Source organism: Salvelinus alpinus, chromosome 36 (assembly GCF_045679555.1).
Source record: "Salvelinus alpinus chromosome 36, SLU_Salpinus.1, whole genome shotgun sequence".
NCBI lineage: Eukaryota > Metazoa > Chordata > Actinopteri > Salmoniformes > Salmonidae > Salvelinus > Salvelinus alpinus.
In genome coordinates, this window is record NC_092121.1 from 2,984,567 (window position 1) to 3,011,689 (window position 27,123).

The following is a 27,123-nucleotide window of genomic DNA, read 5'->3' on the forward strand; positions in this document are numbered from 1 at the left end:
ATGGCTCAGTAGAATACAATAAATATTTTAGCATAAGTATAATACAGGAATGCACAATTTAAAGTACAATATTTACACATGTATGAGAGAAAGAATGGATTGGGGGGGCAAATGTTTAAATTGTGCAGTATTAAATCTGAGTCTGTGCAATAGAGGAGGTTGGTAACAGCAATTGTGATGTGTGTGCGTGTGTGAGTGATTGCATGTGTGCTAAGGGTGTGGAGAGGGAGTACAGATGGTCAGTTCGAGTGTTCAACAGTCTGATGACTTGTGGATAAAACTTTCTCTGAGCCTGTTGGTATCAGACCTCATGCTCTGATACCGTCTCCCCGAGGATAAGGGAGTGAACAGCTTGTGGTTGGGGTGTGTGGGGTCCTTGATGATGCTGCGGGACTTCCTATGGCACTGTTTTAGTACTTTACGTTTTTATAGCGTTACGCTGATGTGTAAGTGTATGCGTGTGTGTGTGTAAGTGTGCATACATGCTTGTGTCTATGTGATTGGGGGGGAATAGCATAGCCAGGGAGTGGCGTGGATTTCGCCCAATGTAGTGAGACTAGTGAAGCACTGGCAGGGCTTGTCCTGTCAATACGTGGAATCTCCTCCAAACCAGAGTCCCAGCAGCTTCCTGGGAGTCGCAACATGAGAGGAGACAGGTGTTTTGATGTAAGACTGAGGGGGGAGGGGGGAGGAAGGGGGGCAGACCAGGGGGAGGAAGGTTAGGGTGTGGAGAGGGAAAGAGAAAGGGATCAAGCGTTCTAATGTGAGTAATAGTCGGGAGGGAGAGAGGGTGGGGGTGGGGGGGGTGTTAGTGAGGAGGGGTGAGAGGGTACAAGGGTATGCCCCCTCTGGAACCAGCTGGTGCCCAGTCCTAGATCTCCGATGGCAATTAGGGTCAGAAGTCAACCAGCTAGTGCATGGTACCCACTGTAGGTACCATTCCGCCGCTCTGATGAGACGTAAAAATGGCAGCCATAAAACATGACACCATTTATAACCCAACCACATGTCTACTACAAATTAGGGGCAAATATAAAAAAAAATATATAGAAAATATAAAATACTTACAGTACAGTAGCAATCGACTTTGTGGAGTGAAGCTATGATACACCTTACACTCACTCTTAGAAGTAAAAGTGCCTGGAAGAAACTTTTGGGTTGCTTTCCAGTTGAAAAAGGTTCCAGGAGTTTCCTAAATGACCTTAAAAGAACCCATCTCTAATGGCTCAAACTGGAACCTTTTAGTGATGCGAGGGGTAAAAAAAAAAACATTTTTAATCATTTATTGTAGAACTGGCATCTTATCAGATTGGAGGCGAGCTTTCAGATAATTATTTTTCGTCACCCGCGTAAATGTCATTCCTGTTCGTCATATTAAGTTTGTACACTGCAAATGTAAATGTCCCTTGAATATTTATGCATATTACATATTCTAATATAATATTATTAATATTAACATTGATGATTACATACAGTAATAAAGTGGTAACTATTCCAACTTTGGGATTTGCATAGGCTCTTGAGGAACTCAGTGAAGCTACAAAACTGTCAGTGTTCAACCTTAACATGTGATGACAATACAACAGAACAGATGAACAGGAATGACATTTACTCTAACGGGTGCCCCCCCCCCCCCAAAAAAGCCACACCATTACTAAGCCACTCCCCCACTCCAGGGTTCCTCCAGAAACCCATTGCTACATTGAACCGTTAAAGGTTCCTCCCAAGAACCCCTCAACTAAACAAAGGCGCAAATATGAACCATTTACTAACAATGGTTCCTTTAGGAACTCCAGGGTTTCTCGAGTCATCACTTATTCTAGTTTAGGGGACAGATGTTACAAATGTAGCAAAAATGTAAGCTACTTCAAAAGGGTCACACAAAATGTTTTAGCTTAAAAGCTCTACGGGGTCGATGTCCCTATACCGGGACGGTTGAGCTAATGTGCGCTAATGTGATTAGCATGACGTTGTAAGTATCACCAAACTTTCCAGGACATAGACATGTCTTATATTGGCAAAAATCTCAAATTCTTGTTAATCTAACTGCACTGTCCAATTTACAGTAGCTATTACAGTGAAAAAAGACCATGCTATTGTTTGAGGAGAGTGCACAACAACAACAAACTTTTAACATTGGCAACTGGTTTGATACATTCACCTCTGAGGTAAATAATGTACTTACATTCAGTAATCTTGCTCTGATTTGTCATCCTGAGGGTCTCAGAGATAAAATGTAGCGTAGTTTTGTTTGATAAAATCCATTTTTATATTCAAATGTAGGAACTGGGATCTACAGTTTGAACCCCTGCTGTCTCTGGCTCCACACCCACCCTGCCCGGCCATCTAGATGTGTGAAAGTTAGTGTATTGTAACGTCCTGACCAGAGTTCTTATGTGTTTTGCTTGTTTAGTGTTGGTCAGGATGTGAGCTGGGTGGGAATTCTATGTTGTGTGTCTAGTTTGTCTGTTTCTGTGTCCAGCCTAATATGGTTCTCAATCAGAGGCAGCTGTCAATCGTTGTCCCTGATTGAGAATCATATATAGGAGGCTTGTTTTGTGTTGGGATTTTGGTGGGTGATTGTTTCCTGTCTTCTGTCTTTGTGTTCTGCACCAGATAGGACTGTTGTCGGTTTTCACATTTATTGTTTTGTTTGTAGTGTTCACATATTCTTTATTAAATTATGTTGAACACTAGCCGCGCTGCGTTTTGGTCCTCTCCTTCATCCCAGGAAGAAAACCGTGACATGTATAAGCTAATGATCCATCATGTATGACATTCCTGGGAGTGTGTAAACTTACATTTTGTATTACCATATCATTTTTGTTTGTTCTCTATATTTACTTGAAAATGTATAAATTGACCAATTCGGCACATTTGGGCAGACCTGATACAAAATGTTGTCCAGTATTGCAACGCTTCACTGGATAAATCTGAAACTTTGCACACACACTGCTACCATCTAGTAGCCAGAAACTAAATTGCGCCTAAACTGCAATATATTATGGCCTTTCTTTTGCATTTCAAAGATGATGAAAAAAAAGAAGTGAAAACACATGTTTTTTTGTTTGTATTATCTTTTACCAGATCTAATGTGTTATGTTCTCCTACATTAATTTCACATTTCCACAAACGTCAAAGTGTTTCCTTTCAAATGGTATCAAGCATATGCCTAACCTTGCTTCAGGTCCTGAGCTACAGGCAGTTAGATTTGGGTATGTCATTTTAGGCGAAAATTGGAGGAAAAAAAAGGTCCGATGCTTAAGAGGTTGTTTAAGAAAACAACTTTAAGTAACAACTAACTCTTACGTTAATCTAATTCATAATCTCTGTATATCCTAGGCCTATTTGCGGCAGCCTTAGATATGTATGGTCCACCGGAACCTTTCCAGAAGTGACACTGGATGGCAAAATAAGATTTGTTTGCTGATAGACAACACCAGACACAGTTTCCTTTTTCCAACATCAACCCCGAATTGTTATGTCAGGAGGAGCAGGAGCGGAATTAACAGTCTCAAATGTTAATAGGAGAGATACTTGATAGTTGTCTAAAATAGTTATTGGAGTCACTTCTAAAAGGGACACGACATGGCACTATACATTAACTTTGCACTTTCAGGAGAAAGTGGGCAGATGGGTGGGTGATGGTGCATGTAATAGAGACAACTGGAATCGGGATCATTCAACTCTACCCCTCCCCACGCCCCCCTTTCCTATTCATAGAATGAGTTCGAAAAAACGCACCCCTGTGGCGTGGTAAGGGAACATAACCATTCATTAACGTGGAATGACACTGAACTCTTCCCGCTGCTTTGCAATCCCCATTAGTTGTTAAGGAAATGCCTGGGTGATTATCTAGCTAGCTTCCTACTCTACCACGTGACTGACTCACTCCCAGCTCCACCAACAATGGCGTCAGAGTTTCAAAACATTCGGGGCTCAGTCCTTGCATTGCATATCATTGTATTTGCAGGTTCGAGAAAAATTGCCTTTTGTAAAATAATTTCATGCAATTCTACATAATTTTACATGACATGGAGACATTACAAGTATGTTTTTAAATATCACACAAATGATCAAAATGACAGGCTACTCTGACATACTGAGATCAATAAAACGAACAACCCTGTCTTAAATGCAAAATGATAGAGGCACAGATTGTACAATATGAGGAAATTATAGTCCACCAACTTTCCAACTTTCCACTCATACACACAGTTTTTTGTATTTTGAAATATTGTGAAAGACCTTTTAATAACTGCTGCCTTCTGTTCATTGACAGTCACATTGACAGCCACAAATCAACAATCAGCTGTTTGATATTTCCCGCAGGCTGCCCAATTGCCGGATTCCCGACTGTAGGCTTTTATGCGCTGATGATGTGACAAAACACAATCAACAGCATTTAAAAAAAAAGAAGAAGTTATTGATCATCTGTGGCTAAATGATGCTCTTGGTGTAGTATTTTCAATGATTTCATTTATTTCTGTACAGACAGGAATAATTATATAATTAGGAACATTTATATAATGTATCTGCAGCACTTCCAGCACCCCTTACCACAGATATGTTTTCTGCCATGCTTTGTGCTCTACCTGTTACGAGGTGCGGAGCAGGTGAACCCAAGAGCAGACTCAGACAAGGAGACTGGGATAAGGTAACCAAGGTATTTATTGAAAAACAGGGGGAAGACGGGGTGCAGGCCAGGGAAAGCTTGGGCGGGTTGCAGGGTGCGGGGGCTGAGGCTGGAGTGAGGGGAGTTGGGGCTGGGTAAGCAGGTCTGGAGAGGAATCCAAGGAAGCGGTAGAGTGGGGGGTCCAGGACAGGGTAGCAGGACTGACGAGACGTGGGACTGGAGACAGGGACCAGTGTCAGAGCAGACAGAACTGTAACGGAGAGGAAGCGTCAGGCAAGGGAAAACAGGCACACCAAGAAAACAGAATCTATGCAGGAACAAATGGCTAAAACCGGAGACTGACTGAGCAGAGGTTACGATCTGGCAGCGTGGAAGTGGCAGGGCTGAGTATTTGTATAGGTCTTGGTTATAGAACAGGTTGCAGCTGGTAGGGGATCTGCTCTGCCTCCAGCACACCTGTCTCCATCCACACAATCCCCCCCCCACCACACACACACACACACCGCGAAAGAAGGAGAGAGCACTGCGGGAGTGGCAGCAGGTTAGGGAGACACAGGATGAGCAGTAGAGGGCGTGGCAGGCGCAGATGTAACACTACCCAATGCAAAAATAATCAGCACTTAGTATTAATTTAATGGATTGTGGTCAGTAACGAAATGTGAGGTTATTGCATAGGCAGGCCTACAGTACTGTTACAATAATATTTAAAATAGTCTATCAGCAAGTAGCCTACAATTTCTGCAAATAAATGAACAAATGTTTTTATCTAATCATTGTTTTTTCCTGTTGAGCCAATAGTGGTTTCAGCTATATCGTTATAGAAACGATGTAGGCCTTATGAACTTTTTAACCATGGTGGGAAAAGTACTCAATTGTCATACTTGAGTAAAAGTAAAGATACCTTAATTAACAGAAAATAAAAGTGAAAGTTACCCAGTAAAATACTACTTGAGTAGAAGTCTAAAAGTATCTGGTTTTAAATGTACTTAAGTACAGTGGTAGAAAATGTACTAAATTGTCATACAAAGTAAAAGTAAATGCTATACATAAAATTCCTTATATGAAGCAAACTAGACGGCACTATTTTTGTATCATTTTTTTATTATGGACAGAAAGGGGCACACTCCAACACTTAGACATGATTTCCAAACACAGTAGTTGTGTTTTGTGAGTCCGACAGATTTTTTATTTTTATTTTATTTATTTCACCTTTATTTAACCAGGTAGGCTAGTTGAGAACAAGTTCTCATTTGCAACTGCGACCTGGCCAAGATAAAGCATAGCAGTGTGAACAGACAACACAGAGTTACACATGGAGTAAACAATAAACAAGTCAATAACATGGTAGAAAAAAAAAAAAGAGAATCTATATACAATGTGTGCAAAAGGCATGAGGTAGGCAATAAATCGAATAATTACAATTTAGCAGATTAACACTGGAGTGATAAATCATCAGATGATCATGTGCAAGAAGAGATACTGGTGTGCAAAAGAGCAGAAAAGTAAATAAATAAAAGCAGTATGGGGGGTGAGGTAGGTAAATTGGGTGGGTAGTTTACAGATGGACTATGTACAGCTGCAGCGATCGGTTAGCTGCTCGGATAGCAGATTTTTAAAGTTGTTGAGGGAGATAAAAGTCTCCAATTTCAGAGATTTTTGCAATTCGTTCCAGTCGCAGGCAGCAGAGAACTGGAAGGAAAGGCGTCCAAATGAGGTTTTGGCTTTAGGGATGATCAGTGAGATACACCTGCTGGAGCGCGTGCTGCGGGTGGGTGTAGCCATCGTGACCAGTGAACTGAGATAAGGCGGCACTTTACCTAGCATAGCCTTATAGATGACCTGGAGCCAGTGGGTCTGACGACGAACATTTAGCGAGAGCCAGCCGACTAGGGCATACAGGTCGCAGTGGTGGGTCGTATAAGGTGCTTTAGTAACAAAACGAATGGCACTGTGATAAACTGCATCCAGTTTGCTGAGTAGAGTATTGGAAGCTATTTTGTAGATGACATCGCCGAAGTCGAGGATCGGTAGGATAGTCAGTTTTACTAGGGTAAGTTTGGCGGCGTGAGTGAAGGAGGCTTTGTTGCGGAATAGAAAGCCGATTCTTGATTTGATTTTGGATCAGATCAGATCAGAGGCAGTAGGGATGACAAAGCGTTATATTGATAGGTGCCATATTTTTGTCCTGCTTGAGCATTCTAAATGTAACAAGTACTTTTGTGTCTCAGGGAAAATGCAAGGAGTAAAAAGTACATTATTATATTTAGGAATGTAGTGGAGTAAAAGTAAAAGTTGTCAAAAATATAAATAGTAAAGTAAAGTACAGATAACCCCCAAAAAATATTTAAGTAGTACTTAAAAGTATGTTTTACTTAAGTACTTTACAACACTGGTTGCTATGTTCATAAGGCTAATAAGAAAAAATGAAAAATGACTTGAATAGCCAATGGGAAAAGTGTACAGATGTGTTTTCGAAACCGGCTGTGACTAAAATGCATCAGAGAAGTATTGGAATGTTCAGGAAAACATTAGGGAAGCTCATCAAGTAGGCTATATAGGCCTAATTGTGTGTGTAGAGAAGATCTGCATTGCTTTCAGTTTGCTAGACGAATGATCATGAGTACTCAACTTAGCTAACATTTCCCGGCCTAACTAACCAAATATCCAAACGGAGATTCGGTGATTTTTTTGTTGTTGTTGCCATTGATTGATTTATAAAGGCGAACTCCCATGCTTGTCTCAATCAAACCATCTCCTTACCATCTAGTTGACCACACACGGCAATTGCTTTACATTTATTATAACGATTGGATGACTTTGGGAGTTTCACGTAACCACGGTTCTATGAACTAAGCAACACATTCAGTATATACAGTATATATATTTTTTTTCAGCAGCAGCAGCGCAACATATTTGGGACTGACAAAAAATAATTCAGGGCTTAGGCCCCAAAAGCCCAGTCCTGGTGACGTTCCTGTCCATCAACCAACCAACATGTTTATTGATTGGATAACAGAGTATGGGGACAGGAGACCTCGCAGGGTGTCACAGCACATTTACTGGACCCTGCAGAACACTCTGGAAGACATTGGACATGTGCCAGCAAATACCGAAGCCTGGTATTCTTCCCAAACTTAAATACGCCCCTGAATGGTATCCTCGCTTAGGATGCCAAGGGTGACAGTGAGCACTGAGCAACGGAAGCATATTCTCTGACAGGTGTCTCTATATAGATCTTGTAATTTTAATGACCTACTGCTTGCCTTGCTGCTCCTCAGCTCTCTGTCTAGATTTCGATAGGGGATTCTATAGTATCACATCCTCATATTCTATTCTGCTGAAAGATCTTAATCAAAGTTCAAGACGTAAGGTGGTGATAGAAGTCATGGTGGTTGTGAAGCAGTGGCGACCCGTCATTCAGATCAGGTGGTACAGAGCCTCACCTGTTTTGAGCCCCATATTTTTAGCAATTTTGGGGGGGGCTTGCCTATTTTGCATGTTATTTTGGCATTAATACGTGTCACATATCAGTTTGCAAACAATGTAAAAATGTTTTATATATCATTGAGTTAATAAAACCGCATACAAACATGGTCTCTTTTTTTGTTTTCTTGAGTAAGGCAGCTCCAAAATGCAGGTGTTTCAGCCTAGCTCAGTGCTTTCTGTGGTGGTGGGGCAAGTCAGCAGAAAATACAGAGCGTTGCACCGTGATTGGCTCAGTGTTCTGTCACTCATGGGGACACTACGTCACCGCCAAGTCTAAGGGTAGAGCTAGAAAATTCAAGCCCCTTGGGTGCTGCATAGAGTTACATTAGAAGTGCCCATCCAAGAAGGCTCAAGGTCATTGGCCACAGATGAAAAGACGTCAAATCAAATGATATCTACAATAGCTTTGATTGGACATCATCATGAATCAAGTTGACAATCTACTGGAAAATCATTTTTAATCATTGTCATATGAAGAGAAATAATGAAGAAAATGATATATAAAACGTATCAGTTTTAAATCGCAAATTCAACAATGAGTGGTTTGGAAGGAATCAGTGGCTAACTGCAAGCATTGTAAAACAATCATTAGCCTGCTATTCAGTGGAGTGGCTGTGTGGTCCCAAGTCTAAGATTAAGGGTCTATTTTCCTTAAAATTATAAACATTCAACATTGTCCATGCTGCCAATGAAGCATGATTTGTACCGCTCTCAAAATAACTGTTAACTCTGGAACTGCAAAATCTGACTTGAGTGAGTTCAAGACAACTGGGAACTCGGGGAAAAATGAGCTACAACTGGTAAAATACGTTTTGAACTTTCCTCCAACTCAGAATTGTAAATTCAGAACTCGGGCCTCTAAATTCAGAACTGTACGACCTGAAGATCACCGAGGTCATCATGATTTTTTTCCCAAGTTCGCAGTTGTCTTCAAAGAACCATAAATCCAGAGAATGCTAGACTTTGATGACAAAGTTTAATGACAACATTTTCTCACCAAGGACTACCGCGCCACCTTCCTGATCAAGTGAGCACAGCACAACAAGGTCCAAAAATGGCTTGTATGCTGCTGCATAAATTATGTAATATACCAGGGAGATATGTATACTGTAGCTAAGAAAGTAATACTAAGTGTATGTTGTGTAGTACTCTGTTGGTAGCCCATGTGCCTCACCCTAATAGTTTTGTCTATTTTCACCTCTTAATTTCACCTACTGTTTGACTTGCTGGTGCACACTGCTATTCAGTGGAGTGGCTGTGTGGTCCCAAGTCTAAGATTAAGGGTCTATTTTCCTTAAAATTATAAACATTCAACATTGTCCATGCTGCCAATGAAGCATGACTCGATTTTGAGAAATGTAATCATTGAATATTGTAAGCGCTTTCATTGTCTGCTTATACGCACCCTTTATTTATTCTACGGTTCTGACTTGGTGTACAGGGAGAACACTGTAAGAATGGCCCATGTTCTGAATTCTGTTGCTGTACATTTCAAAGTGCTGAATACATAGTTATTTTGACTACGTCCGTTTGACTATGTTTTAATCGAAATTACGGATTGCCACTTATCGGCTTGTCGTCCCCTTATGCCATAGTTTGTACATCTCAATTGTCATTAGCAACCACATTTGTTTAAACAAGTTAGCCATATCCGCTATGGTTTTTTAAAAGGCAGTAAATTAGGCTGAATAAACTGTTTTGCTGCCAGACAAGGCTCCGCTGATAGCCTGGTGTAGCAGTGGTAAGGTGTTGGGACTGCTGTTGGAACTCTGCTGTTGGGACAGCTTTATGTAGGCCCTAAAAGTTTGTGGGCACCGTTTGTCACAGTTATAGTGCAATTAATGTATTGTTTAGTGTTGTGTTGTGTAATGGCTTTGCCCCCCCCTCCCAAAAAAAGCGTTTGCCCCACCAAGTTTTACATTCTAAAATCACCACTGTTGTGAAGAATCAAAATTTAGGTTGGACATTATCTGTGATGTTCACTCTTTGGATTAGAATGTTTAATAGGCTACATTTGATCAGGATGAAAACAAATCTCATGATTTAGGCTAATAGATGGTCGAAATTATGTGGACACCCCTTCAAGTTAGTGGATTTGGCTAGTTCAGCCACACCCGTTGCAGGTGTATAAAATCGAGCACACAGCCATGCAATCTCCATTGACAAACATTGGCATTAGAATGGCCTGTACTGAAGAGCTCAGTGACTTTCAACATGGCACTGTCATAGGATGCCACCTTTCCAACAACTCAGTTTGTCAAATTTCTGCACTGCTAGATCTGCCCCAGTCAACTGTAAATGCTGTTATTGTGAAGTGGAAACCTCTAGGAGCAACAACGGATCAGCCGCGAAGTGGTAGGCTTCCGTGGCCGAGCAGCCACACACAAGCCTAAAATCACCATGCACAATACTAAGTATTAGCTGAAGTAGTGTAAAGCAAGCCGCCATTGGATCAATGGAAACACGTTCTGTGGAGTGATGAATCATGCTTCCCTAAGCTGGCAGTCCGACGGACGAATCTGGGTTTGGAGAACGCTACATGCCTGATAAGAGAATTTTGTTCTCCAGGTTCATAACCCAATTTAATTATATTCCTCAGTCTGCAAACCGGAATTTGTAAGATCCTGGTCGAATGAAACAGATGGAGGCCCAGCTAAAATAGATACAAAGGTTTATTCACGGGAACGTTCTAAAGTCAAGAATACAAAACAATTCATTTTATACTGACTTCTCACGCCCACACATTCACACAACCATACGCACACACACACACATTCACACAACCATACGCACACACACACACACACACACACACACACACACACACACACACACACACACACACACACACACACACACACACACACACACACACACACACACACACACACACACACACACACACACACACACACACACACACACACACACACACACACACACACACACAAACAGACGCACACACATGTCCTGCTACCCAGCCGACAGAGATCAGTGACCTTGTTCTTGACAAGTACTCCCTGTTCTCTCCCAAATCTCTAGTCAGGTCGGCACCAAGCTCAGACAGTCTGTGTTTATAATACCGTAAAGACACATTGTCTTTACCCTAATTCTGACTAGGACTACACATTTATTGATTATGATTTGATACATTCTAATCACTTCCATACAATTATGTGTTTCAGGGCGGAATATTCGAATCATTCAATTAACAGATAATTCTCACCTAACAATGCCCCAATGCATAGTGCCATCTGTGGAGGAGGAAGAGGTGGAGGAGGAATAATGGTCTGGGGCTGTTTTTCATGGTTCAGGTTAGGCCCCTTAGTTCCAATGAAGGGAAATCTTAACGCTACAGCATACAATGACATTCTAGACGACTGTGTGCTTCCAACTTTGTTGCAACAGTTTGTGGAAGGCCCTTTCCTGTTTCAGCATGGCAATGCCCCTGTGCACAAAGCGAGGTCCATACAGACATTTTTGTCGAGATCGGTCAGGAAGAACTTGACTGGCCTACACAGAGACCTGACCTCAACCCCAATTAGCACCTTTGGGATTAATTGGAACGCCGACTGCGAGCCAGGCCTAATCGCCCAACATCAGTGACCGACTAATGCTCTTGTGGCTGAATGGAAGCAAGTCCCTGCAGCAATGTTCCAACATCTAATGGAAAGCCTTCCCAGAAGAGTGGAGGCTGTTATAGCAGCAAAGGGGGGACCAACTCCATATTAATGCGCAGGATTTTGGAATGAGATACTCGACGAGCAGGTGTTCACATACTTTAGGCCATGTAGTATATACAAATACTGAACAACTCAACATGTCAAGAACAGAAACTACAAATCAATATCAGGAGCTGACATTTGATTTACATAAGAGTACTCACAAGGTAAAACCCTGCCTGCTGACCATGCACTTATCCTCTCTCTCTCTCCTTCATGTAGCTCCTGCTACAGTCTCTGGCACAGGGGACTGAATAGCATAGAAGGCATGAAGACATCTTGGCCTGGGACCAAAAACGGAGAGACTCTAGGGGCCAGGGAGGACCGCTCTTTGCCAGGGGATGGGAGAGTGGGGGAGAATTGGCGTTTGCTACGGGGGCCATGGGCTTTTCCGCTCCAAGTCATTGTCAGCGTTTGAGGTTCAAGTTTCGGATGTGCATATCGCCTTTGATTGCTTCAGGGTCTCAGGCTTGTTTGACACAGAGTGGCGGTGGGTCATGTACCTCGCTCATTGGTGTTGAGCAGCTGAGGCTGAACTGAGTGCTATAATCACCCACTGGCACCTGGCTGCAGTTTCATTCCTTAGAACAGTGTAGAGGTAGCTCACCTCTATCCCCTTGATGTCAACACAAGCGCTATATCTCGGTAAGTGTAACAAGACAACCCAGTGGGCACAGACGTCAATTCAACGTCTAGTTCACGTTGGTTCAGCGTAATTTCACTTCACAGAGAGGTATTATAGTGCGCCATTACACGTCCTACTTATAAGGTCAGTGTGATGTGGCACAGAGGCCCAGGCAGAGTTGGAGTGAGTTACAACCACATCACACCTGTGATTTATGACAGCCCCATAAGCACACATTGCTGTACATAGACATACTGCACTTAGTGTAGCTGTTCTTAGTAATAAGAGGGGAATCCAGTGTGAGGAATATGTGAATCCTGGGCTCGTTTATTTACATTCTGTCCTATACTCTTACATTGTATGTTCTATTTCTTGCTCCGGTTATCTCTCCCTTAGCCTATAAATATTGTGCACTCTTAAAGGAGCGCACACTCATTTAACATGAACCTCACACACTCAGTCATGACACACGTGTTCAAAGAATTTGGTAGGTTTAAGCCAAGGGAACCTTGATGGGCAGAACACTTCCCTACATGTTGTGTTATAGACTTAAATCAATAATATACGGTTGAAGTCGGAAGTTTACATACACCTTAGCCAAATACATTTAAACTAAGTTTTTCACAATTCCTGACATTTAATCAGAGTAAAAATTCACTGTCTCAGGTCAGTTAGGATCACCACTTAATTTTAAGAATGTGAAATGTCAGAATAATAGCAGAGAGAATGATTTATTTCAGCTTTTATTTCTTTCATCACATTCCCAGTGGGTCAGAAGTTTACATGCACTCAATTAGTATTTGGTAGCGTTGCCTTTAAATTGTTTAACTTGTGTCAAACTTTTCGGCTAGCCTTCCACAAGCTTCCCACAATAAATTGGGTTAATTTTGGCCCATTCCTCCTGACAGGGCTGGTGTAACTGAGTCAGGTTTGTAGGCCTCCTTGCTCACACACGCTTTTTCAGTTCTTTCCACAAAAGTTATATTGGATTGAGGTCAGGGCTTTGTGATGGCCACTCCAATACCTTGACTTTGTTGTCCTTAAGCCATTTGGCCACAACTTTGGAAGTATGCTTGGGGTCATTGTCCATTTGGAAGACCCATTTGCGACCAAGCTTTAACTTCCTGACTGATGTCTTGAGACGTTGCTTCAATATATCCACATAATTTTCCTCCCCATTATGCCATCTATTTTGTGAAGTGCACCAGACCCTTCTGCAGCAAAGCACCCCCACAACATGATGCTGCCACTCCCGTGCTATACGGTTGGGATGGTGTTCTTCGGCTTGCAAGCCTCCCCCTTTTTCCTCCAAACATAATGATGGTCATTATGGCCAAACGGTTTTGGAGCAGTGGCTTCTTCCTTGCTGAGGGGTCTTCAGGTTATGTCGATATAGGACTCATTTTACTGTGGATATAGATACGTTTGTACCTGTTTCCTCCAGCATCTTCACAAGGTCCTTTGCTGTTGTTCTGGGATTGATTTGTACTTTTTGCACCAAAGTACGTTCATCTCTAGGAGACAGAACGCGTCTCCTTCCTGAGCGGTATGACGGCTGCCTGGTCCCATGGTGTTTATACTTGCGTACTATTGTTTGTACAGATGAACATGGTACCTTCAGGCATTTAGAAATTGCTCCTAAGGATGAACCAGACTTGTGGAGGTCTACAATTTCTTTTGATTTTCCCATGATGTCAAGCAAAGAGGCACTTAGTTTGAAGGTAGGCCTTGAAATACATCCAAAGATACACCTCCAATTGACTCAAATGATGTCAATTACCCTATCAGAAGCTTCTAAAGCCATGACATAATTTTCTGGATTTTTTAAAGCTGTTTAAAGGCACAGTCAACTTCTGACCCACTGGAATTATGATACAGTGAGTTATAAGTGAAATAATCTGTCTGTAAACAATTGTTGGAAAAATGACTTGTGTTGTGCACAAAGTAGATGTCCTAACCGACTTGCCAAAACTATAGTTTGTTAACAAGAAATTTGTTGAGTGGTTGAAAATTTGTTTTAATGACTCCAACCTAAGTGTATGTAAACTTCCGACTTCAACTGTATGCATTGCTCAAAACAGTATCACACAATACCCATGCAGGACATTTTCTGTAATATAGAGTATCTTTCTTCTATAGCGTGATAATAATTGTTCAAGAGTAATTTCCACTTCATTTGTAAATTGGCTAATCCAGATCATTTGACACATGTTAAAACATAAATGGGTATGAGGCCATACAGCCGATTGAGTAAAATAACATAACGGAGAGAGTAGGTGAGGGTCCCCTTACAGAAAGAACACTTGATTTCACACGTGGGAAATAAATCATGTGTTTTTGGAACACTTCACACGTGTTACTTTACAGGTTGTCACTTTCCCATAAGATCACGTGATCACATGAAAACATGCGTTTTTGGAACACTTTGCAAGTGATTTCATGTGGATTTTCCATAAGGGTCAATAAGGGTATAAAGGAAAGAGAAGTTTAGGAACCACTGTGATGCAGTATGACTAAACCTAAACAACAACAACTGACATTTTTGAGTGATGTCTGACATTTTGCTACAGGCAATACATTTCCCACAATGGGGGCCAGATGATGAGATGTTGGTTGATGGAACAAAATTTTTATTGATACCTGCTGTACATACAGTATTTTTGATTTGCTGGACTCTCAAAACAAGTCATCACTACATCCAGTCAAATAGCATGGCCAAAACTACCCGTTGTATAATGCTCTTTTGAATGCCAGCTGTCACATATTCAACAAGGTAATGTGGTCAGTAAATGCACTTGCAGCAGCCCTTCCAAAGAGATGCGGGTTAACAGATCGATTTCTGTTTTCGCCAGGAAAGGATTAGGACAGCGCTGGGCCTAGCCTGACATTCAGCACGTCTCCGTGTCCTGAACGCTGAATATGGACCTCGTTCACAACTTACGCTGAATATGTTCACACCGGATCAGTCTACTCCCCCGTATGCCACAATGACACACATCAACCATGATCTCATTACTGTCATGACTATTGACCAGGTAACCTTTATAGGTGTCAAGACACAGTACACCTACACCTACCTGTGCAGCATAAACTCAACACAGCAAGGTGGTGCGGCACAAATAGAGTGAAGGCTTTGGGCTGGTAGCATTGTGTAGTCAAGCACACACACTGCTAGGCTGAAAGCATTCACGTGTTATCCGATGAGATGTGTACTTTTTTTTTTTAAACGGCATATAGATTTTTACCCCAAAATCAATCAATCAATGAAGTAGGGCCTACACACTTGCTCCAACAGATACCTTTATTGGGCTTTTTCAGGTATAACAAAGGCTCTCACACAAAAATGAAAAAGTGGGTATTGATCAAGTGACTGTTTATGTTATTTAAACAAATTAAAAACATACTAAGATGTGCATCCTTGATAGGTCCTTCTCTGTGTGTCTACTTTGAGGCCTGTGCTAGCACCATAGGACATTCAATTGACATTAAACAATACAATATTGCTGCTAATAAAGAAGCAATATAATACATTTGTCAAATAATGCCTGTTATCTACAGTACCACAGCGGAATGGCAGAATAACCGGTGTTGTCGTCAAGTTACAGTGTGTGTGTGTCTGTCTGTGTGTGAGTGTGACTTTTGTCCATTCATTACGTCCTAGACAACAGAGGTTTGTGTTGTCTGTGTTTTGACCCTAATTTGTCAAGTCGTCAAGTACGTTTTTTTTTTTAGGACAGGTCACCTCTTCCCGGGCTCATGGAAAAATTCATGATTGATTTGACGCATTATACTGATTGTCCCACAATCACATAGAAAAACAGGTCCCATCAACGAAAGGTGGTAAATGGAGAACATCTCATGTTTCCTCCTGTTGATACATTAAAACATGTGTTATCCATCTATAAAAACAGTGGCCCCAAACAAACGGCAACATACTCAACCGACCACCGCACTTTCAAGTGAAATAATCATCCTTGGCAATTAAGAGAGAAAATGGGACAAGGTAAACCAGCTTTTCGTTTATTTTTTAAGTGGGAAGTCTGTGTACCATTTAATACCATTTAACTTAAACATTTAATCCCTGAGGCAGGGGCCAACAAGGCAGAGAAAGAGTGAACAAGTAATTTAGTGCCATGAGGGTATAAACTACTGACACATAACCACTTCCTTTAACAACCTAGCTATGTGATCTATTAGATTTACATTTGAGTTATTTAGCAGACACTCTTATCCACAGTGACTTCCAGGAGCAATTAGAGTTAAGTGCCTTTCTCAAGGGCACATCGACATATTTCTCACCTAGTCAGCTCAGGGATTCGAACCAGTAACCTTTCAGTTACTGGCTCAACGCTCTTAATCGCTAGGCTATTGGTGTACAAAGGCTGAGAATATCTTACTAACATGTCGCAACATAATTTGACTTACTCGTTTTATACATTTCTTATTTTCTTTCATCTCTCTTTTAGTGTTTCTGCTGATGCCAGTCTTACTGGTCAGTTGCTTTCTGAGTCAAGGGGCAGCGATGGAAAACCAACGTCTCTTCAACATTGCAGTCAACCGGGTGCAACATCTCCACCTGCTGGCTCAGAAAATGTTCAATGACTTTGTAAGATAGCTTTTGAATTTTCTTTTGACATAGCAAATAACGTTTCAGAGGTTGTTCTTCTTCTTGTAGACAGTGTGCTCTTCACATCAAAAATTCTCTCTCCCGTCTTTGTGATTTTGTGCAGGAAGGCACCCTGTTGTCTGATGAACGCAGACAGCTGAACAAGATATTCCTGCTGGACTTCTGTAACTCTGACTCCATCGTGAGCCCAATCGACAAGCAGGAGACTCAGAAGAGTTCAGTAAGTTACCTGGCTGAGACAATCCTCCACGATGCATGATTCCAAAATAAATAATAGGGCATCTCAATTTGAACAATCAATACAACTTAGTCATTAGTTATTGGGCAAGCAGATCCCCCGATTGTCTAAACTCCATGGGTAAATATATACTGTAGATAAGAAGAGCCAGCATCATGCATGGTGGAAATGAAATCTAGCCATGACAGGGAGTTTTAAATTGTCCACTTAAAATCGGCAGTAAAATGTTGCTATACCTCAGTGATAGAGGTGATAGAACACATGTAAAGACTTCAACATAGGAATGACCAATATCAATATTCAGACTATGGTGTCACTGCAGAAGAATTAAAAGGTTCTAAGTGACATCAGACCATCAGGGTGCCATTTGCCATGTCTCTTCCCAACCGAAACGAACACTATTATTATTCTCTTCAACTAAGGTAGGTAAAACAACCACATATCACAGTCCTTGTAAGTAAAACCCATCACTCTCTAATCGGGGGTTTCTCTACGTCTACATTCTCCAGCCATGTATCATGTAAATGATATGGCATCTCAAGCTGTACAATACAACTCAACTTCATTTTCTAACAATCTGTGGTTTCTCTACATCTACACACACAGGTCCTGAAGCTGCTCCACATCTCTTACCGCCTGATTGAATCCTGGGAGTACCCTAGCCAGACCCTGGCCATCTCCAACAGCCTCATGGTCAGAAACTCCAACCAGATCTCTGAGAAGCTCAGCGACCTCAAAGTGGGCATCAACCTGCTCATCAAGGTAAAGAAAGGAGGGAGAACAATGACCATTTGTGGTGCCGCACTTTGTGTACTGTAAACCACAAGGCATTTTTTAACTCAAATACTTCTAGTAAGTTGAACTCAGTCAATGAAAAGTCATTATTACTTAAAATGTCTATGTGGTACTGGCTCAAATCTAAATGAGTCACATCAATGCAACTTTTTAAAGTTATAACAAATTAACTTTTTACCCAGCATGCTCTACTACAGGTAGATTTTTTGCAATTGTTTTTAATATCTGTGTTTTTGCATGTAGAGTACATTGAGTGATTGATTGATTAATCTTATGCTACACACATAACATACATTTTTCTACGTTTTCACAAAGATAAATAACATACAAGTTACCGGAATTTTGCAAACCTACTTGCAGGCCTGATGTGGCCTGTAAACCATGAGTTTCAGGCCACTGTATTAGGGTAAAGCTACACCTCAAAATAAGGCCTTATGAGATATTTAATAAAGAGTTATAAAGAGTTTAACCATAATGATAATATTTGCCTAGAAAATCACTTGAAGGCCTCAGGACCGAAAATTAATGACAACAAACATGTCTCTGTCACTAACAAATACAGTCATGGGTGATAACTCTACAATTGACCCAAAAGGGAAGGCACACTTGGAAATTATATTGGAGACATGGCTTAGTGGGGGCATTACTAAAAAATGTCAAGCTGATACCACTCAAATCTCAACCCTCTACAGGGTGACTCTATAGGTTTGAGTAATGACTATAAAAATCACTTTAAGTAACTGTAGTCAGATTCTGTATATTAAGTGCAACGGTTTCCTCAAAAGTTTTGAGTAATGACAGCACATTGGGGTTTACAGTGTGGTTATTATCTTCCACCGACATGAAAGTGAAATACAACTAGGCTTTCTAACTAGGAAAAGAGGCAGACGTGTAGGACCACGTCTGCCTCTTCTCAGCAGATCTTTCAGTGCTTTACATTGTGATGGGGTAACTCACCTCATCGATCATCACTAATAGTGACTATATCAGTAACACCCCATTCAATGACTGAATATTGGCCCATTCAAGGACATTTACGCATGTGTCTTTTGCTATATGTGCTTTTAGAATGGCCTAATAAACAAATATTGATATGCACACATCCACCCCACCATGCATCTCTCTCTGTCTCCCACAGGGGAGCCAGGACGGCGTACTGAGCCTGGATGACAATGACTCTCAGCATCTGCCCCCCTACGGGAACTACTATCAGAATCTGGGCGGCGACGGCAACGTCAGGAGGAACTATGAGCTGTTGGCCTGCTTCAAGAAGGACATGCATAAGGTGGAAGACCATTTTGCCTTCAATTGCATGTGCCTTCCTATATTTTCTACAGTGCATTGTTTTTTTTGTGGTCTCTCTTGTGAAGTATCTTTGGGTCTTTAACCCATATATTATTACTATTATTGTCCATTGATCAAGACTGGTCTCGAGAAAGTCCTAGTGACTTAGAACATTCACATTAATATGTGTCAACTATAACCTATTCTTCTTTTTTTCCCACCCCAAGGTTGAGACCTACCTGACCGTCGCTAAGTGCAGGAAGTCGCTGGAGGCCAACTGCACTCTGTAAACGTGCGCTGGAGCGGCAGCCAGCAAGAGCCTGTCTCCAGGGTTCGGTTTCCCAGATACAGATTAGACCTTGCCCTGCACTGAAGAGCATTTTCAATTGAAATTCTCCATTAGGCGTGCTTTTTAGTCTAGAGTAGATTTAATTTGGATCTGGTAGAGCTTGACTCCAGGGGTTTTCAAGCATTTGCATTTTGTTCTCTGAAATCAAGAACAGCACTTTCTATGATATTCACTCTATTACTCAGCTACCATTGATCCATGGACATTTTAGATTAGTACATTTATAGAAAAGTTGATAAAAATGTGATTTAGATATGTGATTCAAGGTGGTGCTGCCATTTATGCATAAATTAATATTTCGGGGTGAAATGGGAACTTGTAGAGCTCCAAGGTTTTGGTATGTCCACAGATGGATAATATATATTTTAGAGTAATTTCCTTTAAGTATTTTCATTCCTTAATCTTACTGTTTGAAACTAATAGTGATTCGTTTTTAATAAAGCTGTTGTTCTCTGTGGTACATGATCTCTTGGCTACTATTTGCTATCTTTCAAAGTTTCTAGCCCCAACATTCCTGTTGTGTCCCTTGGTCAACTTAAGGCTGGATTCAATTTGTATCGCAGATGCTCCATTGAAATGTACAGGCTATGTTCCCGCGTTCGTGGAGACGGCATTCACTGCAAACGCTGCATATGTCAGGCTCAATCGGGAAATGACCTTAAAAATGTCACGCGGTTCTTCAGCAATACAGATTGAAAACAGCCCATAGTCACGTACATTTGTATTGTACATAAATATCCCCTGTCTGGTTGCGAATGTTGAATAAAGCTCCATTTGAACGTTGTCTGCCGATTGTCCATAGAGTTGGTTGTTATATAGCTCAGAATTTGAGAAAAGATATCCAAAGGAACATACATAAAAAGGCTTTCCAAACATGGGTCTGCTGCAGGTGTCTAATATGTCGAAACACCTCATGTCAAAACAAAAGTCCTGCAAGTGCAAGCAAGCGAAACCTTGTGCCAGACTTATTTTGACAGAGAGGAAGAGGGTATGCAGCAGACCTGTTCATTGATATGTTCCTTTAGATATTTTGTCTCAAATTCCACGCTATACAAAAACCAAACTCGTGGACAATTGTCAGAGTAAGTTCAACTGGAATTGTATTCAACATTCATGACACACAGTGGACGTGAAGCTAGCTTTCAGGTTTTGGCAATGGATTTGTGCGCGCTGAGCACGTCAGAGGGATAGCATCGGTGCATCATGAATAACAAGTTCCATGCATAAAACATAATGAACATTTTAGTGTTATATGAAGTGAGTTGAGAGTCTTAGTGGTACCAGAATCTTCGATTTACAAAAGCACCACACCACCTCACATCAACTCCCACCATAACTAAATCTATGGACTTACCTTCAGCACTAGTAGCTGTGTTATAATTTACCATTCATCATTAACGTCAATGCCATGACCAGTGGCATACCGTTGATTCGCGAGGCTCCCCTGCAAGGTACGAGCAAGACCAATTGCAAAGCCAGGGGGCAGGAAATAGAATGCGATGCTAATATTACCATTTTTACCACAGGAATATTTTACCTTGTTGCCAACAGACATTTAGCCTACCAACCTCTGAATATATTGAGTCAATTGTGGTTCTAGTGAAGGGACTTCAACGGTGAGCTAAAACAATTCTATTATTTTACTTTTCTCAGGTCTTCGATCATGGGCACTCCAAACCCTTTGGTGGCCCCAGCAAACTTTAACCAGATGAAGGTGTGTCCCAGCACTTGCAATTTCATTGGTTACGCAGCTGTAAGCACTGCCCCGTGCTCGAGCTCATTGGTCGTGTTGGGTACAGAAAATCTACTGTAGGAGTAAAGTCAGAGCTTTCTCAAATTCTTCAATTAGTAAACTGTTGTTTAACATTGGCAGCTATATCAACTGTTCGGTGGTCGAACTATCTTGTTGGTTGTGCCAAGTGAAGACAATATTGGACGGAATGGAGATGCTAGATAGATACAACGAGATGATGAGAAGGAGGATGGTTTCCGGAGTGGAGGAATACGGAAGATGGATGGACAAACTTGAATCTGGCCCGGTGGTGGCAGGTCGTGCAATGGCGGAAGCTGATGCAATGTTTGATTCTATTGGCGCGAGTAAAGTTGGTAAGAATGACTGGACCACGGTAATAAAGAAGAATTGAGCTAAAAGAGCTAAAGCTGGAAATTAACAGCAGTTTCTGGTTGGAGTACCATTCGTGAATAATAATGTTCATTTTTGGGAGACCTGTTTGCGATTACGAAGATGGTGAAGGACAAATTGAGAAAGGTGGAGTCAGTCAGAGTGACCAGGAGCGGTATGATGGGGATTTCATGTGTGTCGAAACAGCGAAAGGAGAAAGCTCTGTGGCTCTATAAACTGTCAACATACGAAGTGGAGAGTTGTGATTTTCAAGCGAAGGGCACCGAAGAAAGGTGTCATCTCGCTGGATATCGAGGCTTCACATCACTTAACCCTCATTGTGAAAGAGAAAGAAGGAGGAGAACAAGTCTGTAGGATGAAGAGTCTCTCCCGACCCATGTGAAGCTGTGATACATGAGATGTGCAGTGCGAGTGTATGTACAAAAGTAACTGCAATGTCATGCATGTGAAATCTTTGGCCACGTGTCAAGTATTTGCAGATGGAATATAAGTGTTGAAGAGTCTGAGGATACACAATGCTGCAAATGGGATGGGAAGCATTTTCCAGAGTTCCCTGAGGGCCCTGTTAGGGTGAAGGAGGTCAAAGTAGCGAGGCTCAAGGCTGTCAATCAGGTCTCCTATGTGGAGACAGTGAACATTGTTGAAGGAGAGAGTAGAGATGATGAAGCTTTGGCAGTGGATGACAAGCAAGCAGCCTGTTGATGTCATTCATCAGATAAAAGATACTGAAATACTAATGGTGAAGAAGGTGGATTTTTGTTGCACTCATTGTGCAGGTGATTAAGTGTACAGGACAAACTAATTTAAAAAATAGAAGAAACTGGATATCATTGTGAAAGCGGCAAAAATGTTATTGGATCTTCAGGACTTCACGGCTGAAACATTGCAGGGAATACTGTCGGAAGATACTCCTCCCTCTCAGGCCCCAGAGCCTGTGTAGGGATCTGAGTAGACATTTGAAACTGCCTAAAGTAGTACGTTGATGTTTTGTTTTAGTAAAAACGTTTGGGAATAAGATGAGTATGTTTTTTTCAACCTTCCTTTTGCTGTATAAAAGTTCCCCAGTTTTCACCCCATACAGTAGGTGGCGGCATGCACCTCTGACGTGTGTTTGCGGACCACCATAATACCATAGGAGAAGAAGATTTCCCTCTAGTGGTGTGGGGGGTGTGCTTTGGCAAAGTGGGTGGGGTTATATCCTTCCTGTTTGGCCCTGTCCGGGGGTATCATCAGATGGGGCCACAGTGTCTCCTGACCCCTCCTGTCTCAGCCTCCAGTATTTATGCTGCAGTAGTTAATGTGTCGGGGGGGGCTAGGGTCAGTTTGTTATATCTAGAGGACTTCTCCTGTCTTATCCGGTGTCCTGTGTGAATTTAAGTATGCTCTCTCTAATTCTCTCCTTCTCTCTCTCTTTCTTTCTCTCTCTCGGAGGACCTGAGCCCTAGGACCATGCGTCAGGACTACCTGGCATGATGACTCCTTGCTGTCCCCAGTCCACCTGGCCTTGCTGCTGCTCCAGTTTCAACTGTTCTGCCTGCGGCTATGGAACCCTGACCTGTTCACCGGATGTTTACTCCGGAGGTGCTGACTTGCTGCACCCTCGATAACTACTGTGATTATTATTATTAGACCATCTTGGTAATTTATGATCATCTGAACATCTTGGCCATGTTCTGTTATAATCTCCACCCGGCACAGCCAGAAGAGGACTGGCCACCCCTCATAGCCTGGTTCCTCTCTAGGTTTCTTCCTAGGTTTTGGCCTTTCTAGGGAGTTTTTCCTAGCCACCGTGCTTCTACACCTGCATTGCTTGCTGTTTGGGGTTTTAGGCTGGGTTTCTGTACAGCACTTTGAGATATCAGCTGATGTACGAAGGGCTATATAAATAAATTTGATTTTATTTGATTTGAAGAAAATCTACTGCGTAACAAATGACGTTTTCAGTGCGGGGAAATCAGAGGCTCTTGTGCTGAAGTCATCGTAAACATGAACGTCATATCAAAGCATCTGCAATAGATTGATATCCTCCAGAAAAGACTTGACTAGGGGGACATTAACACCAACCTGCAACATTGAAACCATTTCGTGCAACACTGTTGGCAGAGAATAGTAGTAGCCTACAGTAATGTTGCTCTAGCCAGAATTCACTACTGCAATGGAGGTTGAGGTGGACGTAAGAGTTCAGTGTACCCATTGAAAATATCAAAACACTTTTTGTCTGGAATATTCCATCCACATTTTCAGAAGCTTTTATTTACGTAAGTCTCTATCCCCTCAACCCTCAAATTAGGTGGACACTTCTGATGACGTTTCATGACGTCTGACGAGTATACACTTGCAGGGCAAGGGGCGAGGGAGGGGAGCCAAGATGGCGTGGCTGTGAGGGAGTGTTTTCTCGCTTGTCAAAGCAACATTGAGGGTTAGGTGGTTAACGGTCTAATATTGGCTATCAATGTTGAAAGAAACAAACTACTTGTGTTAGCGACATAGAACAAGTTTAGAGTTCGCTTTTGTCAAGTTGAATGGGAAGAACACGACAGAAAGACAACAGTAGACGGAATATCCAAGCCTCACAGAAGACGGCAGGCATGCTAGCTAGCTACGACGATTGCCAGAGCATCATGGATACAGATGAAGCCGCGAGGTCAAGCAAGAGAAAGAACGAAACTGACCAGGATGAAATCCTTGCAACCTCTTTACCTCAGACCCCAATTAAAAATCCACCGGACATTTGAACATTTCTCTGCAATCCAGTCCTTGTCTACTAAACAAGACGCCACGTTCTCAAAAGTGTCCATCATAGAGCGGCCTACCGAAGAAACATCAAAGAAGATCGATCATTTATCAGAAACTGTCAGTCAGCTTCACAAAATTGTGAGCGAGAAGTAGGAAAAGATAACATTCCTAGAAAATGAGCTGAAGAAACTGCAATCCCAAAATAATGAGCTGTGTGAGAATGTAGCTGAACTTCAAAAGGTACTCTCGCAGGCGGAATCTGAAAATCCAAGGTGTAAAAGAGGTAGAGGGAGAGGATATTAGGGAAGCAGTCATTAATAAATATCATGGGTGTAGTGGCTTCCTTTCCTCTTTACCATAGCCATTGCCCTAGCCTGGTTGTTTTGTATGCATACAGTCTACACGCAAAGTTTCCAAACGGCCAAAACATTCAATGAGATCCAGGGATATGGTGCAACAAAAATATTTATTCTTCTAATATCTAACAAAAAAATTATTCTCCAATCAACTTAAATCATAGATTACTTGACACGGAAAATACATAATATGACCTGTTTGTATGTCTGTATGGTCAAAAAACTATACCGCTCCCACGTCTAGCAAGGACTCCTCCCCCCCGAAGGCCCAACTTCCTGCCTTTATCATAACACACTTACCACAGTACAATGAATGGGCAAGAGGGGAGGCCAAAAACTAAGTTACACTAACAACAAATGAATATATCTCAATCAGGTAAATATATATCATAAAGGTACGTACCTAATATTTCATCATATACATTAATATTTCATATATTTACATACATGTACATGGAGCTCTGTATGTTCTGGATTTTATACAAATATGTCCAAGTCGACTCTAACAATGGGAAAGGTGGCTCTGAGCATCAAAGACAAGCTAAGAGACGTGATCGACGTGGTACATCGACTTGGGAAACGAAGATCTGATGGACCCCCTCGCAATGTCATCTTGCGCTTAACTATGCGCCATTACAGGGACATCATCTGGAAAATGGCCAAGGCGAACAAGTTTCTGGATGACAAGAAGCTCTGCATCAAAGAGGCTTTGATATCACAGGATCAAACTGCCAGGGAGAAACTGTGGCCTCTTATACAGAAGGCACGACAAGAGAAAAAGAAGGCTGGGTTCAAGGGCCCACACGCATTTATCGAAGGAAGAATGATTACTGGGTAACTCTGTTGACATGAACCATACTGGAACTGTGAGTACTGCCAAGAGTACATTTAATGTACTGCCACGAGTAAATGTACCGTTCAAACTTATGAACACTTGCCAACTAAAAAAAGAGATTTGTTTTACTGTTAACCACCACTACCTCAGCTGAGCATAGTTTTCCGTCGGAGTAACCCTCTCAAGGTTCACTGTTTTATTGTACACATTGCTACTTCTGTTTAGTTTGTGTTCTCTTTTTTTAATGCAGGAGTTTGTTTTCAACTCTCTCAATATTGTTAGTCTGAATGCTAGGGGTTTGAGGGATCTTACAAAAAGGAAAGCCTTATTTTTATATTGTAAACACAGTTTTTGTCCTTCTTCAGGAAACTAATTTGTGTGAAAGTGATTTGACATTTTGGAAATCACAGTGGGGGGACATGGCCTATTTCAGTCATGGATCAAACCACCCTGCTGGTGTTTTGACACTTATTCACAAGTTTAAAGGCGACATTGTAGAATCCACATCTTCAAAGAATGGGTCATAGCTATTTTCATCATTTGTAATGTCTATGGACATAACTCACATGCTCCAAATAAGACCCTTTTTACCCGATTTAACAGAAAATTACAGGATTTACGCAACAAACACTCAGAGGCTTTTCTAACTATTTCAGGGGATTTTAATGAAACACCTGATGAATCTGTTGATCGTTTTCCTCCAAGAACGAGTCAAAGCCTTCAAAATAGAAATATCATCACTACATTATGCAATGATCTCTGTTGATGATGCCTGGCGTTATTTCAATCCGGATGCAAAGGGGTTATACCTGGACCAACAAAAACTATGTCACATAAATCTAGAATATATTTATTCCTAATTTCCCCCGTTTTGTTACAGATCTAGATCATCAGTTGGCTCCCTTTCCTGATCATCACTTGATTTACCTGAAGCTGCGTTCAGGGGATCTAGGTGTTTGAGAGTATGAGCTGCAAAGTGGGCTGGAAAGTGAGCTGCATTCAGGGGTTCTTCGTGTTTGAGGGTGTGAGTTGGAAGCAGACGTTACACTACAAAAAAATCTAAAGCTACTCGAGGATATTGGAAATTAAACGACACACTTCTTAAAGATCCTATTCTCATTGGAAAGATCAAATCGTTAGCCAAATATATTTTTGCAAGAGAAGACTTGGGTCATGGAAGTAGATGGGAATTTTTCAAATATAAAGTCAGAGCGGTAGCCATTAAACGTGCCAAAGAGCTGATGCACTTAAAGAACCTTAGAGAAAAAGAGATGATGAGCAAGCTTGACAG

At 41.6% G+C, this 27,123-nt stretch overlaps 1 protein-coding gene across 1 annotated transcript; it reads left to right on the forward strand.

The window, feature by feature from the left end:
* Positions 1-16,412: 16,412 nt before the first annotated feature.
* Positions 16,413-20,227, forward strand: LOC139565227 (somatotropin-2). The gene is made up of 6 exons (XM_071385399.1): positions 16,413-16,472; positions 16,936-17,075; positions 17,200-17,316; positions 17,941-18,096; positions 19,268-19,414; positions 19,641-20,227. The coding sequence occupies exons 1-6, from the start codon at positions 16,463-16,465 to the stop codon at positions 19,701-19,703; spliced, it is 633 nt and encodes a 210-aa protein (XP_071241500.1). The 5' UTR covers positions 16,413-16,462; the 3' UTR covers positions 19,704-20,227.
* The last annotated feature ends 6,896 nt before the right edge of the window (positions 20,228-27,123 follow it).

Excerpts from the sequence above, each read along its gene's own strand:
- LOC139565227 (XM_071385399.1), top strand. Across the intron at positions 18,097-19,267 it reads GCATCAACCTGCTCATCAAG|GGGAGCCAGGACGGCGTACT; the intron begins GTAAAGAAAGGA and ends TGTCTCCCACAG. Across the intron at positions 19,415-19,640 it reads TCAAGAAGGACATGCATAAG|GTTGAGACCTACCTGACCGT; the intron begins GTGGAAGACCAT and ends TCCCACCCCAAG.